At 39.2% G+C, this 19,075-nt stretch overlaps 1 protein-coding gene across 1 annotated transcript in view; it reads left to right on the plus strand.

Moving 5' to 3' along the window:
• Positions 1–1,028: 1,028 nt before the first annotated feature.
• Positions 1,029–19,075, plus strand: part of LOC148730046 (uncharacterized) — a 20,435-nt gene continuing 2,388 nt past the window's right edge. The window contains exons 1-7 of the mRNA XM_088761752.1: positions 1,029–1,365; positions 4,423–4,533; positions 5,519–5,706; positions 6,068–6,218; positions 17,857–18,143; positions 18,313–18,521; positions 19,002–19,033. Of these exons, the coding sequence (XP_088617878.1) occupies positions 1,029–1,365; positions 4,423–4,533; positions 5,519–5,706; positions 6,068–6,218; positions 17,857–18,143; positions 18,313–18,521; positions 19,002–19,033 (1,315 nt within the window). The remainder of the gene's footprint in view (positions 1,366–4,422; positions 4,534–5,518; positions 5,707–6,067; positions 6,219–17,856; positions 18,144–18,312; positions 18,522–19,001; positions 19,034–19,075) is intronic.

Consider the following 19,075-nt stretch of genomic DNA (forward strand, 5'->3'; position numbering starts at 1 on the left):
CTGATTTGCAACTCTCCCTTCGTATTCTAACACATTTCCTTTCAACCAGCAAGGAGAATTTCAGCTTTCCGCTGCTGATGAGGTAGTCACTTATCGTCACCCGTCTGCAAGGTAAAGTATTAGTAAAATATTTTAATTATAGGAAGTTACTTTTTTCTCACGTTGGGAAATACAGAAACTTATATTAGACGGGATATCTTCTAATTGATCTTATTGACTAAGCGTCGAGGTATTTTTTTATTTATGGAAAATCAACCAAACAAGTCTGTTCATTTATTAAATTAAAGCTCTAATAGCAGATACACTTGCGACTAACTTAGCGGGTCACCATATAAGGCAAAAAAAAAAAAATTCCTTCTAACCCCCCAAAATTGGAAAATGTAAATCTAAGTGCCTATAATTGGAAATAGGGAATTACTGGTTAGTTAGCATGACTTTGGGCATAATGCCAGAACATTGCGCATAACGTCGGCATGACTAAATTGCCTAAAAATTCAACAACAACAACACTCATATGAAAGTGTAGTGTGATCGTCCGGGTGAGCGTAGTCCTTGGAAGGACCGTTGTCGGTAGTGGTGACCGACGTTTCGACAACGTGAGTCAAGTTAATAGTTGTTGTCAGTAGAATGTTCTTAGTCCAACTCGTGTAAAATGATTGGTCAGTTCAAAATCAGTGGTCAGTTTAAAATGATTGGTCAGTCCTTCTTTGGACTACAATCACCCGGACGATCACACTACGCTTTCACATGTTACCCTCGGGTTCAAACCATTTACTGCAACAACAACAACAACACTCAGAAGCACAATACACAAATTTTCGAGCATGATTCATCTGCCTCTACATGACGTCGTAAGATATTTGGACAGGAAGTCGGTACTAGTTATAAATTTAGATATCACGGCGTCTTAAGAGGTCTGAACCGATACTGGTGTGCGCCCATATCGCGATCAAAAACACGCTCAGTTATATTTCTTATACTATATATAATCGAAATTAAGCTGTGGCTCATAATTTGCGTAAAAAAACATGCCATCAACAACACCGGCCACCAGTTCTTTAACAAGAATCGTTGTTTTGATGTCGTGCCTTGCAAATCTCCAGCCTCCCCCAGTACAAGCTAGTTTAAATGCTGATGACGTTGACAAGTACGTTATTAACAGGAGAGGAAGGAACGATAGCGACATATTCGAGGCTATTTACAAAACTGGCCACAAATGCCTCAAAGATGTCTGTCAGAACACTTCTGCCTGGGTGAGAAATACTGCACCATGTAGCTATTCGTGTAAGGCCGACACCCCTTTCTTCCTCCTGCAAACAGGAAGTTGTACTGATACAGCAAGTGTAAAGAAATCTCTGTTTGGAAGTAAGTGAAAATTATTGAATAGTAAATGAATGAAGAGAGACTTTTGATCATTGAAGTTCATTTAATTCTTGTCTTCTCGTTTTTCAGAGTTTTTCAGTGAAATGTCAAAGTTTATTTCCACGTGGAATCTTAAAGTGACTCTTTCGGTTTCTGTTAATAACCTGTTATTTCATGTGGAGCTCGATTTTTCCGGTCTCAATCACCACCCAGCCGTATCTACGACTTGTAAACAATTTATGCGCCAAGGACACCAACGAACGTATGACTTTTTCTTTCCTTTGCTAAACAATTTCATTGAAAAACGTGTCTTTGGCAAACTGTGTCATTAGTATTAATTTTAGGCTACTCTTAAGCTTATTATGTTGCGTTTCCTATAACTTCCGAATAGTGTTCTAATTATTTTTTGTTTCGTTTCGCTTCATACCATGTAAATTATCTGCTTACTAAATGGGCTGTGCTCGAAGAAAAATTGAGGGGAGCCCAGTGCTCTGAAACTGTAAAATCCAGGGTGCTCAGCATATCATTGAGCAAAAGTATTAATCTATCTATGTTTTAATCTGCAAGGGGCAATACAGCCCATCTCGGCAGATATACTCACCCATCCCATCCCAGGGGAGGACATCCACCACACAGTAATCTCGTGCGTGGGAAATTAACGTCTCCTACCCCTAACCCTGTAGGAGACAGGGTCTACGGTTTAGTCGTCCTTATCCGAGAAGACTAGAATTTCTATCCATTTCTTGATATTATAGAAAGGTAACACCTTCTCCTCAGTTATTTTAAGAGCCTGAGTGTTGGTCCGGCCGGGGCTTGAACCCTCGAACGGCCAAGGGCTACCAAGCGCTGCTAGACCACAGCCCTGTTCTCGTTTTGCCTTTTTTATGTCTACGTCTTAAGTTGTTAGGAATTTTAAACGATCTTTTACTTGACGGCATGAATCATCGGAGTCTATATGGCTGTCGAGGCGAAGTGTTCAGAGCGAAATTGCCATTTGAAAGCGAGGTTGACCTGTTGTAAATAGATTGGACATGCACGGAAAGCAGCACCGGTAGGGTAGTAAACAGCTTCCACCAGCGAGGCAAGAAGCTGGTAAAGTTTTTCGAAAATGTTGAAACAGTTATTCCAAACATGCAGCTTTCTCTACTTCCTTCCTCATCCTCAAAATCTCAGGGGTAACTGACCGATCCAATGCTGCAGCCGCACTCCGAACTAAGTGACAATCTGACCTAAGTAGGAGAAACAAGTTGGCTCGAGTTTTGAACAATCTCAGTTTCAGCAATCAAGCGTAAGTTTGTGTCAACAACCTCGCTGTTCAAGGCAAACATACAAGCTCTCCTCGTGTCCGCTTAACAACAGGGTGAAATAACATAAATTGTCGAATCCTCAGAATAGAAATTATAACATAACCAAAGTAAAGCGCGCGCTCTGATTGGTCAATTTAGCGTCCCCGATTTGCCCATGGGTGTACGCTGCTGACGTAAGCAAATGCAAAGACTATTTTTTACGCGCGCGCTTGTTTTTTCTGGTCGCGTAAGATTTGTTAAATAAAAGGGAACTCTTTAGCTAAAATGTTATGTTATAAAACAAATGGTAAACACCACAGCGTACACTACTGAGTTATGGATGCACTTGGGAGGTTTGCTAAGCACTCAAGAAGCTAGAGTCGCTCTCGGCTATCGCCCCGAGCGACTCTTACGCTTCTTTCGTGCTTAACAACCTCCCGCGTGCATCCATAACTCAATAGTGTACGCTGTGGTGTTTGCCATTTGTTAACTCTGTCATGCAGCAAATCATTTAGTTAAAATTAAAAAAAATGGAAAGATTTCCATATAACCCCATTCATTGATTATGCATTCATTTCATAAAGGTTTCTTTGCAACACTCTATACATACAACAACAAACATATGAAACATATGTGTGATATATACGACTCTATACATAATTAATGTATGGGGTTATATGGAAATCTTGCCAAAAAAATTAACTTAAAAATTCCTTCTCATGTCACACTGAAGGGGAGGTCTGCCAGACCGACCTCATAATACACAAAAAGACATTGAGACAAGGGCAAAGTTGGTTAGCACCGAATTCTCGTTGCTCTCTGCCAGGAAATTTATATAATGTTAGATTGGAGAATTTACACTTGGATCAACTAATAATTCCCTAATTGATATTTCTCTGAATTCTCACTTGTTTGTTTGGTATGGTTTTGATGTTGTAAGGAGAAATTCTCTGGTCTGACTCATGGGTTGGAATCAATGTGAGATCATTTTTGAGTAATTTTTTTCCCTGTTGTCACTGTCATGATCATGTAAGGTCCCCAATAAGGATTGTAGCGTTTGCGGCGACCAAAATTTAAATTCTCAAGTTCAAGGGCGTGTCGCTCCAAAACGCGGTTAACGAGGTGTTTGGGAATCTATCGAACGATCGATCACAAAATATCGGTCCCGCTTGTGCCAGAGGTTGAGAAAACGAAAGGGCGAAAGTTTACCAAGACTATTCAAAACTTACGAAGAACTAATTAAAGGGACGCTAAACTTTCCTTTTATATGCGCGCGGTGACGCTGAAAGGTCCGATTACAAAACCAGTAGAAATACAGAAAAACAGATAAGCATAGTTACTATTGGCTATCTAAGATCATTCTGTAAATAGTGAACTAATCAATAATCAATCAAAAAATGAGCCTTCTGGCTAATGTCCTTAACAAGGACACCAACTTAAAGACTTCCTCTTCCAAAATGAGTGTGAGTCCTCATCATACTGAATTAATTTGTCACCTCATTAAAGGGACGCTAAACTCTCCTTTTATATGTGCGCGGTGACGCTGAAAGGTCCGATTACAAAACCAGTAGAAATACAGAAAAACAGATAAGCATTGTTACTATTGGCTATCTAAGATCATTCTGAAAATAGGGAAATAATCAATAATCAATCAAAAAATGAGCCTTCTGGCTAATGTCCTTAAAAAGGACACCAACTTAAAGAATTTCTCTTCCAAAATGAGTGTGAGTCCTCATCATACTGAATTAATTTGTCACCTCTGTCTAATTTGTAGATTGCGTAGAAGCACTTGGTTTGGAAAGTGGGAAAATCAGTGATTTCCTGCTAGATGCCTCATCACAGGCTTTTGATTTTAGTCCTTCCAAGGGAAGACTGAATAGTGGGAAGATCAGAGAGATCTCCGACATAGCTAGAGACACAAATATTCTTTAGTCCGGCTTATTTCACCTTAAGAATTGGTCTGAGGTCTGGCAGTTAAACTTCAACGTGAACAAATGCAAGGTTATGCGAGTAACACATAATTGGGATAAATCTGTTCCACAATACTCTCTCGTCCCGCGCGGAGAATGTCTAAGCTCAGTGAGTTCTGTAAAAGACCTTGGCATTACAATCTCGCACGATCTCTCGTGGACTCCACACGCTGTTGAGGTTGTCAATAGGGCCAATAAAGTTCTCGGTCTAATCAAGCGAACAATCGGTCCTGTAAACAAGGAAATCTTTTCCACATTGTACAAGACTCTTGTGAGGCCAATCCTGGAGTACGCTTCTCCAGTATGGTGCCCTTACCTTGTTAAATATATTGTTCTCTTGGAGAAAGTTCAGAGAAGAGCCTCTCGATTGGCTTTAGGTCAGCGAAGGGGTGAGATGTCATATGAAGGTCGTTGTGAAATGTTACATTGGTCAAAGTTGATTGATAGAAGACTATATTTCTCCTTAGTAGAATGCTATAAACTTGTATTCGCGCTGAATGGCCTCCATTTTTGTGATTTTTTTGAGTTTGCTTCAAACCGTACAAGGTCCAACCCCAATTAGAAACTGCCTGTGAAATTGGCAAACTCTAATTGTTATAAGTACTCTTTTTGGTTAAAATCATTCGTGAATGGAATGACCTGCCCGCCAATTTCGTTGAGATAGGTAACTTAACACGTTTCAAAACAGCTCTTAATTATACATACGTATTTCTTAGGTTTTTATCCATCTTAGATTTTATTATAAGCATACATTTTAAAATTTTATTTCTTTGGAAGTTTATTTACATAGGGTTAACCTCTTAGGCTTCCTTTTTAGGGTATTATTTGTGTTGTTCATTTCTTTGATAGCTTAAATAAACTACGTATGTAGTATGTATGTATGTATGTATGTATGTATGTAGGCTTGGCATACCAGTAGAAATAGGCAATGCTTTGAGATTGATTTACTAAAGGTCAGGCATATCTTGGCCAATGTTACTCAAGGATGCCAAGGAATTTTGGAGAACAACGTTGGGACGTTTGAAATAAAGCATAGTTATGGTGGTGTAACGTGGCTTGATTACCAAAATGAAAATAACAAAAAAAAGGTACTTGAATATTTAACCATAATAAAGTGAATAGTCATTCTTCCAGGAGTATATCACTTAACCAAATCACCATTTGCTTTTAATTTCTTTTAAAAAATGTCAAAAAATAATTTGATTGTGTTTTGGGGGCTATATGTAAAATACTTCATTAATTTTTATATAAATGAAGTTCAGTTTCAGCAAATTTTTATTCAGTATGCAAAAACGTTGGACTCTTTACTCACATAATTACTTACTAAGCATTATTTTCCAATTTTTTTCTGTTCTTTGGTGATCATGATAATATCAAGATATATCAGAACATGTTTGTTTACACTAGTAGTAATTCTAAACTGTTTTGTTACCAAATATCCACTTTCAGAAATTTACTGACACAGACACAGTAAAATACAACAATTGGTACTTTAGAGGGACATTTGAGAAAAGATTCCTCAGAATATATCCTAAGGAGTACAACAGGCCTTGGTGCAAGTGTCTCAGAGTTGAAGTAAATGGATGTAGTGACTGTGCCGGTGAGTAAATTCAATAGATTGCCTGCTTTCCTCCTGATAGTGACAAGTATCTAAATTCTCCATACAGTATCACATACTTTATTGTATAGCTCCAGCTTGGGGGCTCTTCTGCCATCTATGAAAATTGAAATATTAAGTTACAAAATTAAGATAAAAACCATTTACAGATAAAAATATGGGTTATAAAGACGGCTCGCATTTCAATAATAAAATAACATCTTAAGGCTTTTTGTGTTTCTGATCTCCTTTAGTAAAGAGTTTTAATTTTTTGCCCCACGCTAGGCGCAAAAGCCTTTGGCAAGTCGAGATCCTGCATTTGGGCAATGTGAGATCGTTTTTTTGCCTGGTGTCTCTTTGGTGAATTTCTGAACGGTGTTGAAATTGCTCATGAAGATAGTCAGAAGTCAAGTTGTTCATGCATTTGTAAATCATAACTAAGTCATTATAGAGATATGAAAGTCATGAGAATAAAGACTTAGATAAGCATGGTTTAGCTTCGATCTACGACAGACGCAAGAAGTTATGAACGGATCTGTTTTTGTCCAACTGAAGTCCATTTCATAAATTATACAGTTTGCTGCCAGATGGACATCTTTCAGCGTGCAACACGCGTTTTTTAACATGCCGCGCTTCCGCACTGATCGTTTCAAGTCTTCATTCGTTCCGGCTATGTGCGCAAGGGTTAATCTGGGGTCTTAGCATCGACTGCGTATCTATTCCATTGCTGTATAATTGTAATTATTTTAGGTCTTAAAATTGTTTGTAAATTTTGTAGTTTTATATAGTCTCGTATATATATTTATCAATAATTGTGAAAAGTACGTAATTCAGCTTATGGCTGCAAAGTACTTTTATTTTTTTGGTAATAAACTATCTAAGGAAATGATCACGAACTAAAATATCCCTTGATTGTGTATGTATAGATGATAGTATGGAGAATATGCATACTGATATTAGATTGTTACGGGTTGATGGACAATTTTAGACGCAGACACTTGTGTCGACCACTGCCCCGACAAAACCTTAATATTCAATATAGTCATTTAATTCCAATATAGATTATTAGCATGGAACTGCATATTCTTTCCTCCAAATGATTAACTGAAGTGTTTTTAATTGCATCTTTTTACAGTTTGCTCCTGTTTCTCTTGGTGGCCTTTTTTACTGAAATCCGTTACCCTCTTAAATGAAGGACAAGTGGATATTGGGTCGGATAATGGCTGTCAAGGCTGTCGTATCCCTGGAAATGCAACATACTATAACTGTCTGTGGGGAAAACAATAGGTCCAGGGTATATTCAGGAATCTTCAAAGGGGAAAGATCCGAAGGGAAACTAGTTTTCAAGCTTTTCTGATGTGGATTGTGGGCTGCGAGCAACGCCATCAATCAGTTTATTGAACTACAATTGAGATATATGATTATAATCGTAACCCGATCTGTCAACTGCGAGTAAGCGAGCCAGGGGGGCCAGAAAAAACCTGCCTCAAAAAACCCCGTAGGGAAAACACAGGACAGGAAATCTGGGACCACTTACGTCCCCCGCCAGGACTTCTAGGCAACAGCAAATAGATGGACATAATAAATACGATAAATAAATTGATTGCAGTAAATATTAAACTAGAACTACAATAGTTATAAACTAGCAAAGAATCACAAATAATCGCAAACTAATGACAAGAAAAGCTCTTTCAACTAAGTAAGAATAAACCGTAAACTGGCGTAAAATATGCCCTCAGAGCAAAAGTGATTTTGAAACGCTTAAACGATCTTTAATTGTATGTTTAATGTATCTGTTCTTCGAGGAAGGACACCTCCACCTAGTATGCATATCCAATAAATCGCCCGTTCGACGCTGCACCAGACCTCATACTTTACGTGCCGTACTTTGAAATGTCGTCAACAAAAGGCTGGATGTACTTCTTTAAATTCCTCTCTAAGAGAAGAATTAGACACGCCCTTGCTAGCGTGGAAATACTCGCCAGATTTGGACTTCCCAATACGACGAACAAGCGGAAGCGATGAATTAGACTGCGACAAAACCTGAATAATTCGTTCAGTAATGGAAACTGGGAGAGGTGTGACCCGCCCGATACTGGTCATTTTTTCGCTTGGAGACATAAATAGACATATGGTCAGCATTAATGGTCACATCCTTAAGGAAAAAACTGCTAATTTCATCAAAAAACCCATAGAAACCAACTAACAAATGGGCTCAACTTCTCAACGTAGGACTTTCTGCTAATAAAAATTGCCTTCTAACTGTACAAGATTCAAGAAGATGGGCTCGGCAGTCTACTGGATAAGTGTTCCGCCGCAGCAGCTACCATTATCCAAAAGAAAGAGCTCGACTCCTCAGGTCTCCTTGTGAATGAAGACAAATCTCATTGGCATCCCATGCAAGTAGGCGAATGGCTGAGTTTCGTGATTAACACTATTACTATGTCTTTTCATATTCCTGAAAGGAAGGTGGAAAAGCTTAAGAGTATTTTAGGCTCTGTAATTGGAGATACGTCGTCCTCGTATCGAGAGTTGGCCAGAATCGCCGGATCTATAATTTCTGTAGCCTTGGCAGTGAGGCCCATTTCACGTCTTCTAACCAGGCAAATGTACCTGGCAATTGAATCACGCTCAGCGTGGGACCACACCCTTCGTTTTTCTCCGGCTCTTTTGGAGGAGTTGAGATTTTGGTACAGCAATATCGACTCGTTTAACGGCTATTCTCTTCGTCCACCCCCTGATTTGTCGACGGTTATTTTCTCTGATGCTAGTTATGTCGCCTTCGGCGGGTTTTCGGCCTCCTTGGACGACGTAATGGCTAGCGGCATGTTCCCGTCTGAAGATCTTGGTCAGAGCTCCACGTACCACGAGTTGAAAGCTATTTATTATGTTCTATTGTCCTACACGGAGAAGCTGCAGCAGAAGAGAGTACAGGTTTTCACCGACAATCAAGGCGCTGCGAGAATAGTTTCTGTTGGCAGTTCCAAAGCCCACCTCCAGTGTGTTGCTGTGAGCATTTTTGATTTTTGTTTTTCAAACGGGATCACTCTTGAAGCACAGTGGATTCCCAGGTCGCAGAATGAGAGGACTAATCCCCTTAGCCGATTCGTTGACAAGGACGATTGGCGCGTCAATCCTTCAGTTTTCCGCCTTCTTGATGCTAAATGGGGTCCTCATACATTCGACCGCTTCGCGACCTATTACAATGCTCAGCTCCCTCGGTTTAACTCGAAGTTTGCCTCTCCCGGATGCAGTGGGGTCGACGCATTGGCACAAGACTGGAGCACCGAAAACAACTGGATATGTCCCCCAGTTAGTCTGATCGTCGATTCTGTCCGTCATCTCATGTCTTGCTTTGGCTGCGGGACATTGATCATCCCCGAATGGCCCTCCGCTCATTTTTGGCCTTTCTTGCGTGAAGGGTCTTCTCGGTTTAGCTCGTATGTCGCGGAAGTGTTTGTTCTGCCTGAAGTCGAAGATCTACTATTGGACGGTCCTGGTCAGAAGCAGATCTATAAGTCTCGACCTTCTATTTTTCGTCGTTGTCCGAAGTTCAGAATGTTGGCTTTGCATTTAGATTTTAGGTGAGTTGTCTAGCCTTCGTGGCATACTTTTTGAGCCCGGCGGTGCACTTTTTCCGGTATCTTTTTTGGTTAGGCATATTTGGATTTTTTGGCGCATTTTAGAGCCTGATTTGGCGTATGTTGTTAGCCTCGTGTGGCGTGTCTTGAGGCCTAAGTTGGTTAATGTTAGGTCCGATGGGGCGTTTTGTTTGGCCTGTAATGGCACCTGGCCTGTAGTGGCACCTGGATTCACTTTGCAATTTAGTAGGTATGGGTAAGTTTATGCCGCGCAGCCGACCATCGCGTTTGGAATATCCTCTTATACCGATATTGCCATTCTGTATGAGCTTGCTTTTTCAGTTTTCCGTTTTCGTTTCCTTCACCTTGTGTTTTTGTTTTTCAGATGGTCTAATTTCCGGGATTTGGAGCGACGCGGCAGCCTTGGAGGACCCATTACTAGGCAGCTTGGTTCCAGATCTTCTTGATTTGCAGTTGGGATCCAGGGCCCCGTCTACCTTAACCGAGTACAAGTCAGGCTGATTGAGATGGCGCGGATGGGCGTCCTCGAAGATGGGCGTCCTCGAAGATGGGCGTCCTCGAAGATTGGTGTCCCTGTCATTCCGGCGAAGCCCTTGCACATTGTACTTTTTATTACAGAACTTACGAACATTTGCCTTGCAAACAATACGGGTGTCTCCCCCATAGAAGCTGTTGTTTATGGCATTAAGTGGGCCCACTCTATGGCTGGGCCAGAAATATGTCCAGCCAACCATCCCCTTGTGAAATCTTCTCTTGAGGGCGCGAAAAGAAAATTGGCGCGTCCTGTTAACCCAAAGGAGCCTTTATCCGTAGACACGCTGCAGGCAATTGCCGAATGTTATGTCGCGAGTAATTCTCTTGCCACTCTTCGTTTTTTGTTCATATTGTTAGTTGGTTTCTGTCATGTTTACCAAAGTGTGGACCATAACAAACCAATTTCAGCTGCATCAGTTTACCAAAATGTACCCACATCAGTTAAAGAACCAGATTACCAAAAAGTGCAGACCCTGGAAGGGGGTACACCATATGCATCAGTGTACAGCCCTGGGTCTCAAACAGAATCTGCCTATGAGCCCCTAAAGGGGTCCGATAGGCAAAATTTGTATGAGCCCCTTCACAAAAGAAACAACTGAATTGTACTGAAGACGTTTGGCCTTAGAGTCTTAAGATGAAGACAAAGAAGCCATATTCGGTCCAAAGTTGGGACCTAAGAGTTATCTATGAAAAAGGAAACTCTGGCTTTCAACTGATTTAGAGTTTTGACGAAAACAATGTGTCAAATAGTGATGGTTGAAAATTGTCTTTTACATTTTGCTTTGACATGAATTTTGATACTTGTAGAAGTGAAATCATTTTCGTGTAGCTATAGCTTGAAGTATACACTGTCGTGCAGAATTCCCAAACGTTATTTTGAATTTGTATTCAAAAAACCTTTGAGAAAACTGTTTTACCATTTGTAATAGACTTGAATATTGTGTTAAAATACAATTTTTTTGCACAGTAAAACATAGAACTTTTATGCAACGAATTGTAGATAAAAAATACCTTTTGTACTGAAGAATTTAAGATTCGTTTGGTCATAAATATATTTGTCGATCGATTATTCAATTTTATCATGAATGGGTTTTCCTTTGGGTCGGCTGACTTTGAGTTCCATTTACCCTAACCCGCGAACAGGGAGAGAGCTGAATGACGTGTGCGCACGCGATAGATTTTGATGCGGAAAAACAGATTTTGAGTCGCTAGCATTGCTGATTTTCTATCTTGTCACTTCTAGGCGTTGTTTTCCTTGCCACTTTTCTTTTACAGAACAACTTCCAAAAACTTCGTACACCCCCTAAGCCTTTTCGAAAATTAAGTCTTTCCTTAAAAACTTTGGAAATAGGAAAATGCCTGAGACGACGACAAATTGCCTTGGTCTCAAATGCCAGCACCCTATTATTTTTGCAATTTTCGCATGCTTGAGCCCGCGTTGTTGACAGTATACCTTTGACGTAACATTTCGATATTAAGCGAGCAGGCCCTCGTTTGCCTGAGGGAAAGTATGACAGGGCTCTAAATTGCGACCGATACGGTCGCCAATGCGACTAAAACTTTTAACTTGGCGACTAAAAGTTCGAGTTTAGTCGCCACTTTGGCGACTAAACTCGAACTTAGTTTAGTTTAATTTAGTTTAGTCGCCACTTTGGCGACTAAACTCGAACTTAGTTTAGTTTAATTTAGTTTAGTCGCCACTTTGGCGACTAAACTAAATTCAAAATGGCTATTTTGAATTGCGAGATTAAAAATTTGAAATGCACAATAGCACGTTTGAATTAGACGACTGAATGTTTGGGTAGTAGAAAAACATTTTTAAAACAACGGATGGCATGTTTGAATAGAAAAACAACATGACTGAATCGAAGAAATATTGCTTTGAATTGAAACAATGGATGTTTCAGTAAACAAATAGCGTATCTGAATTGACAAACAGGAAGTTTGAATAGAAAAATAGCAAGTCTGACACGAGGGTTTGAATTTTGACACTAAAAACGCGCCATATAAACCGGACACTAAAAGTTGTAGTCATTTGCATATCGCATGCACCATCGCTTTTTTAAAAATCCTTCAACAAATAAAAAATTAACCCATTCACTTCTTATTTGAGGGGTCAACTCCAAATTCATACTGCACGGTGTTGATCCCAGTACAGTAAGCCTGAACTTTTCTTTTTCTAACCCAGATTTTTTTCCAGTTTTCCTACTAGCTTATCATCCATAAGATTTCAAGGGGAATCCATGTGGGCCAACGGGTTACACTATGACAAAAAAATCATTCTTGGAAATAGGGTCGGGTAAATTACTGGTGTGTTGGCATGACTTTGGGCATAATGCCAGAACATCGAGCATAACGTCGGCATTATGACTAAATTGCCTGAAAATTCAACAACAGCAACACTCAAAAGCAAAATGCACAAATATTCGGGCATGATTCGTCTGACCATACTTGACGTTTTGACAGGAAGTTGGCACTAGTTATAAATATGGGTTATTAACCAAGCTTGTTCGGTCAAGATGGTTGGATATTGGCTGAGTTCTTTTATCGCACTTTTATGGACCGAGACGAAGTCGAGGTTCATAAAATTGAGAAAAAAGAACGAGGCTAATATACAGCCATCTTGACCGAACAAGCTTGGTTGATAAATGATTCATTACATTGCAAAAATATTTCGCTTTAATAAGAAACTGATGAATGACTGGTTTACTTCGAGAGTCGGGGAAGAAAGCTAACTGTGTTTGTAGCACAACAAACTCACGAGAGTCGTTTCTGTTTTCTTTGTTTTGACTATCCTCTGCTGCTTTTAGCATTTCTATAGCCCACATTGTGCAAGAATTACAAACGTAGTCCTAATTCAACTTTTTCTATGCGCGGGATCGATGTGGGCAATCCCGAGGGGCAAGTTTGGCCCGTCTTGCCCGCTCGGGTAGCCAATCAGAACACAGGATTCGCTTCATTTTGCCCCCAGGCGCTGCGAGTGACGTAAGAAACTTAAATGTTACGGCGTCTGAAGAGGTCTGAACATCTGTGTGCGCTCATATCGCGATCAAAAATTCGCTCAGTTATATTTCTTATAGTATAATCAAAATTAAGCTGTGGCTCATAATTTGCTAAAGGAACATGCCATCAATGACGCCGGCCACCAATTCTTTAACAAGAATCGTTTTTTTGATGTCTTGCCTTGCAACTCTCCAGACTCCTTCGGTACAAGCTAGTTTAAATACAGGTGACGTTGATAAGTGCGTTATTACTGGGAGAGGATGGAAAGATAGCGACTTATACGAGGTTATTTACAAAACTGGCCACAAACGCCACAAAGGTGTCTGTCAGAACAGTTTCATCTGGGTGAACAATACTGCATCTTGTTGCTGTTCGTGTAACACTGACACCCCTTTCTTCCCCCTGGAAACAGCAAGTTTTACTGATACAGCAAGTATAAAGAAATTTCTATTTGGAAGTAGATAAAAATTATTTGTTAATAATTGAACGAAGAGAGACTATTGGTTATTGAAGTGCATTTAATTCTTGTCTTGTCGTTTTTCAGTGAAATGTCAAAGTATATTTCCACGTTGGGATCTTAAAGTGACTATTTCGGTTAGGAACACATTTACTAGCTGAAAGCATCTCTAACAATAACCCGTTATTGCATGTGGAGCTCGATTATTTTTGGTTTCAATCACCACCCAGCCGTATTTACGACTTGTAAACGAATTACGGTATTTTCGTCTAAAAGTCTTTTCGTCTAAGTCTTTTCTTCCAAGTCTTTTCGTCCAAAAGTTTTTTCATCTAAGTCTGTTCGTCTAATTGTTAAGTCTTTTCTCGAAGCAAATAAATAACTTTTATAAGGCTAGATAAGGCCTAGATAATTTCTTTATCATATTTGACTATGGTGTTGGTTGTGTCGGACACTGAGTGCGGATGCTACACTTACGGTAGTTTCTCAGTTATAAGACGCACTCGGCTATAACACACTCCCCAAACTTAGCAACTTAGTCAAGCCAAGTTCCCAAACTGAAAATTACGTGAAAATACTCGGTAGTTGTCTATTACTCTTAATAAAGGCTGATAGTTTCGAAAGAAACTGTTTGGGGCTGCGTCGGTGGGAGTAACGAAATAATTTGGATATATCAACAAAGTTGAAAGGGTAAATTGGCCACCGTAATGATTACAAAAGCTGACGTTTCGAGCTCGAAACGTCAGCTTTTGTAATCATTACGGTGGCCAATTTACCCTTTCAACTTTGTTGATATATCCAAATTATTTTATTACTCTTAATAGACACTCAATAAGAAGCCTACTATTACCATTTCTTTCGCGCGATAAAATTAAACCGCAAGTCTTTATATTTTTGTCACCGTCTATTTATAAAATATGTTGCGTTGCAACCTCATTCAAAACAATGTTATAACATTGACCAAAAGACTTCATGTTGGACGAATGCACCTTAGACTTTAAACGAAAAGACTTGGACGAAAGGACTCCTGCACGAAAAGACTTAAAACCCAACGAAAGAATGGCTTTTTCTTTCCTTTGCTATACAATTTCATTGGTAAACGTGGTCTTTGGCAGTTTGCGTTATCCAAGTAAATTTCGGCTACCCTTAAGCTTATTATGTTGCGTTTCCTATTACTTCCGACGCGTGTTCCAATTAACAATTGGTTCATGCTTTAGCGTGCAGCTGAAAGCATGAACCAATTGTGTTAGAACATAGCCTGTGGAATTGTGCATCAAATCCGACGCGAAAAACGGACAACAATATCAGTTGAAGCGAATCGTGACGGCGCTTTTTGCCAAGTCTCCTTTTCCGTTGTTTTTCTCTTTTTCTGCCTCATTTAAGAACTCTAGCCCAAGGGAAAGGATCGAAACATTGTCTTCGTTTTCGGACTAGTAGGCCGAGTTTCTGTTTGTATCCATTATTGTCGCGGAATATATTATTTTTCCCCACGCTAACAATGGCCGCTCGCGCGAAAAAAAAGAATTCTGGCGAAGCGATTTGCTGACGCTGTCAGCGTGGACCATCGGGATTTTGAGCACGCTCACGTATAATGAAATTAATCGCGCGACTCTGCTAGCTATGTTCTAATTGTTTTTTGTTTCGTCTTGCCTCACACATTTAAATGTATCTTCACAGTAAGGAGCACTACTTAAGCAGTAGTGAAAATAATTCATAAGTGATTTTCATGTATTCTTAGCATTTCACACATTTAAATTATTCGCTTTTTCTTGATTCATTTAAATGCATAGCTCCCTTTTGCATTTTTTATGTTCACGTCTAACAGCTGAAACACGAAGGCGTTGTTAAGAATTTTGAACATCTGTTATGGACGGATCATTATTTTTCTGGAGGGCGGGTACGAGAAATTTCCTTCTGCGAACATTTCATTTTCCAACATCATCTTCGTGAAAACACTTTTTTTTCCATCAGGTCTTTTTTTCAATGTTCTTTTTATTTGTGATAACTATTACCATTGCCCTATTGAACTATTTTACGAAGAACGTAATCAATAGTGTAATAGCGACCTATTTTGTCGATATAAGCCCCAATCACATTTTCAAATTTTTGGCAGCTACCGACGTAAATAAAGCAAAGGGCATACAACAATAAATTCTCATTTTTTCAAGAAATATTCAGCTATTTTCAGATGTGTTATTTGCTTAATACGGAGTGACCACTTTTTAGTGCCCACATTGTGTTAATTTTTGTTCTAGTGCTTCAGTTTTTTGTTGTTGTTTTTTTTGCTTTTTTTTCAGTTTTAGTAATAATATTTTTTAATATCTTACCTGACTTCTCTACAAACATTTTTTTTTACCCTATCACGTTTGCAAACAATTTATTTTGTCTTTTCAGACCCTGTAAACAAATTTATTTAACATTTCTCATACCCCCCCTCCAGGAAAATAATGGTCCATTCCTTCCACCCTTATTGCAGTCTGATTGGCTATCGAGGCGAGGTCAGTTACATACATACATACATACATACATACATACCTACACATACATAAATACATACATACATACATACATAGTTTATTTGATAACGCAGGTTACAGAATACGCGAGACTGAAGTCCTGATGTGGATCTGCCTATCTACTATGTATCTACTATCTATCTAAGTTAAATAATAATTAAGAGTAATAATACATATATAAAGATATAAAACTATGAACTACAATTTAGGATAACATTAACCGCCTCCCGGTTAGCTCAATGGATAGAGCGCTGGACTGTTGTGCGGGAGGTCGAAGGTTCGAGCCTCGGCGGGACCAACACTCAAGGTCTTAAAATAATTGAGAAGAATATGCTACCTTTCTATAACATCAAGAAATGGTTAGATATTCTAGTCTTCTCGGATAGGGACGAATAAATGGAGGTCCTGTCTCCTACAGGGTTAGGGGTAGGAGACGTTAATTTCCCACGCACGAGATTACTGTGTGATGGATGTCCTCCCCTGGGGTGGGATGGGCGGGTTAGGATTGATTCTAAAGCGCTGTTGATCTGTCATTGTAAATAGCGCTCTATAAGTGATAAATTGTTTTTGTTATAAAGAAATTCCTCACTCCTATTTCTTATCATGGAAGATTCCTTATTAGAGTTCCAGAGCGAAATTGAGACTTAAAAGCGAGGCTGGCCGATTGTAGATAGACTGGACATGCGCGGAAAATTCTGAAAGCAGTCTAGTTAACAAGTACACAGCTTTCGGCAAGTAATTCATGGCAGTCTCCATATAGACTTCCTGTATACCCAGTCTCCATATAGACTCCCTGTGTACCCTGTGTACCCTGTGTACCCTGTGTGCTTGAAGGTACACAGGGCACACAGGGCACACAGGGTACACAGGGTACACAGGGTACACAGGGTACACAGGGTACCCTGTGGGGTAGGAGACGTTAATTTCCCACACATAAGATTACTGTGTGATGGATGTCCTCCCCTGGGGTGGGATGGGTGGGTTAGGACAGCAGGTCCACATCAGCTATTACAGCTGCCAATTAATCAACCTGCTTAAACAAATAAATGAACTTGAACTTGAACTTGAAGAGTGACAACTATCTAAATTCTCCTTACTGTATCACTGCAGAAGCAGACATAAAGGTCATGAGAATAAAGAAAATGATCACAAACTAAAACATCCCTTGAATGTATATGTTGTAGTTCAATTTTATACTTCAACAGGTTCAAATTTTATTTTCCTTTGTTCTCGGTCATGTTAATGTATGATAATGACTTTGAAACAAAGGAAAATAAAATTTGAACCAATGATAAAATTGAACTACAACATATATGTATAGACATCTGATAGTATGGAGAATACGCATACTGATCTTAGATTGTTACAGGTTGATGGATACTTTTAGAAGGAGACTGACTTGTGTCAACCACTACCCCCACAAAACCTTATGCAATAGTCATTTAACTCTAGTGTTGATTATAAGTGTAGAACTGCACATATTCTTTCCTCAAAATGATTAACTGAAGTGTTTTTAATTGCATTTTTTACAGTTTGCACCTGTTTCTCTGAGTGGCCCTTTTTTCTGAAACCCATTACCCTCACAAATGGAGGACATGTGGAAACTGGGTCAGATAATGGCTGTCAAGGCTGTCAAGGCTGTCATCATGTCCCTGGAAATGCAACATACTACAATTATCTGTTGGAAAACAAGTGGGCCAGGGTATATCTGCAAATCTTCAAAGAGGAAAGATCAGAAGGGAAACTAGTTTTCAAGGTTTTGTGTCTAGGGTTTTGTAAATGTGTTTATAATCGAACTTTAGCCCAACCTCTTGAATCTTGAACAGTTAGAGGGCAATTTTCATATAACCAAAGAGTCTTGCGTATCAATGGAGGATTTATTGCATTTGGAATTTTAGGGACCTATTCATGGAGCATGCAGCTTTGTATGCTTGCAAGAAATAGCAGAGTAGAAGTTGCAAAGTTCATCTATCTAGCAAAATAATTAACTAACAAAAATTCAACCGTTGATTTTGAGCATAATGCCTTGCAGACAACTTCAGTCACTGTCACAGAATCTGTCACCATCACAGGCAAAAAAAGATGCAAGAACAAATGGAGATTACAGTGGATTTTCTGGTGTCATTGCAGTGGGATGTGCAGTTGTGTTTGGAGTTGTTCTCATTGTCCTTGTTGTATTTTGGAAGCGGAAGGAATTGTAAGTCTAATATTTTGTGTGGTCAGTTTCAAATTAAATGTGGCTGTCATGTGGTCCCAATCATAAAATGAAAGTGATATTTCTTGTAGAAGCTGAAAAGTCAAGAGTAAACCTTATGGTGTCACAATTTTGAAAGGGCTATATTTAATTTGTTAAAATTTGCAGCAGGATGACCATATCTCAAGAAAGGAAATCCTGAAGTTGTGAGAAAATCTATCAAGAATTTTCTGAGAGCGTCCCTAAGTACTGTTTGTTGGAATTCCCCCGTAAAATTAACATAATATAATTGAGTAATTGCCATGCCATTCCGTCTCTTTTAAAATTTAATGCTTTCATCAAAGTATTTGTGAAATTAGTTTGACTGCAAAAATGTAGGTGTTATATAAGGTGTATTACAAAACTGTTTCTAGCCACCTGTTTTTTGAGATGTAGCTATGTTTTCTGAATATAATATATAATTTATTTGAATTCCTCACTCAGGAAAAGCAGTCTGCAAGAAACAAAGCCAGCAGGTTAGTTTTATCTTCACTAGCATTTTATTACAAAAATATTCT

The sequence above is a fragment of the Stylophora pistillata genome, chromosome 5 (genome assembly GCF_964205215.1).
Source record: "Stylophora pistillata chromosome 5, jaStyPist1.2, whole genome shotgun sequence".
Lineage (NCBI taxonomy): Eukaryota > Metazoa > Cnidaria > Anthozoa > Scleractinia > Pocilloporidae > Stylophora > Stylophora pistillata.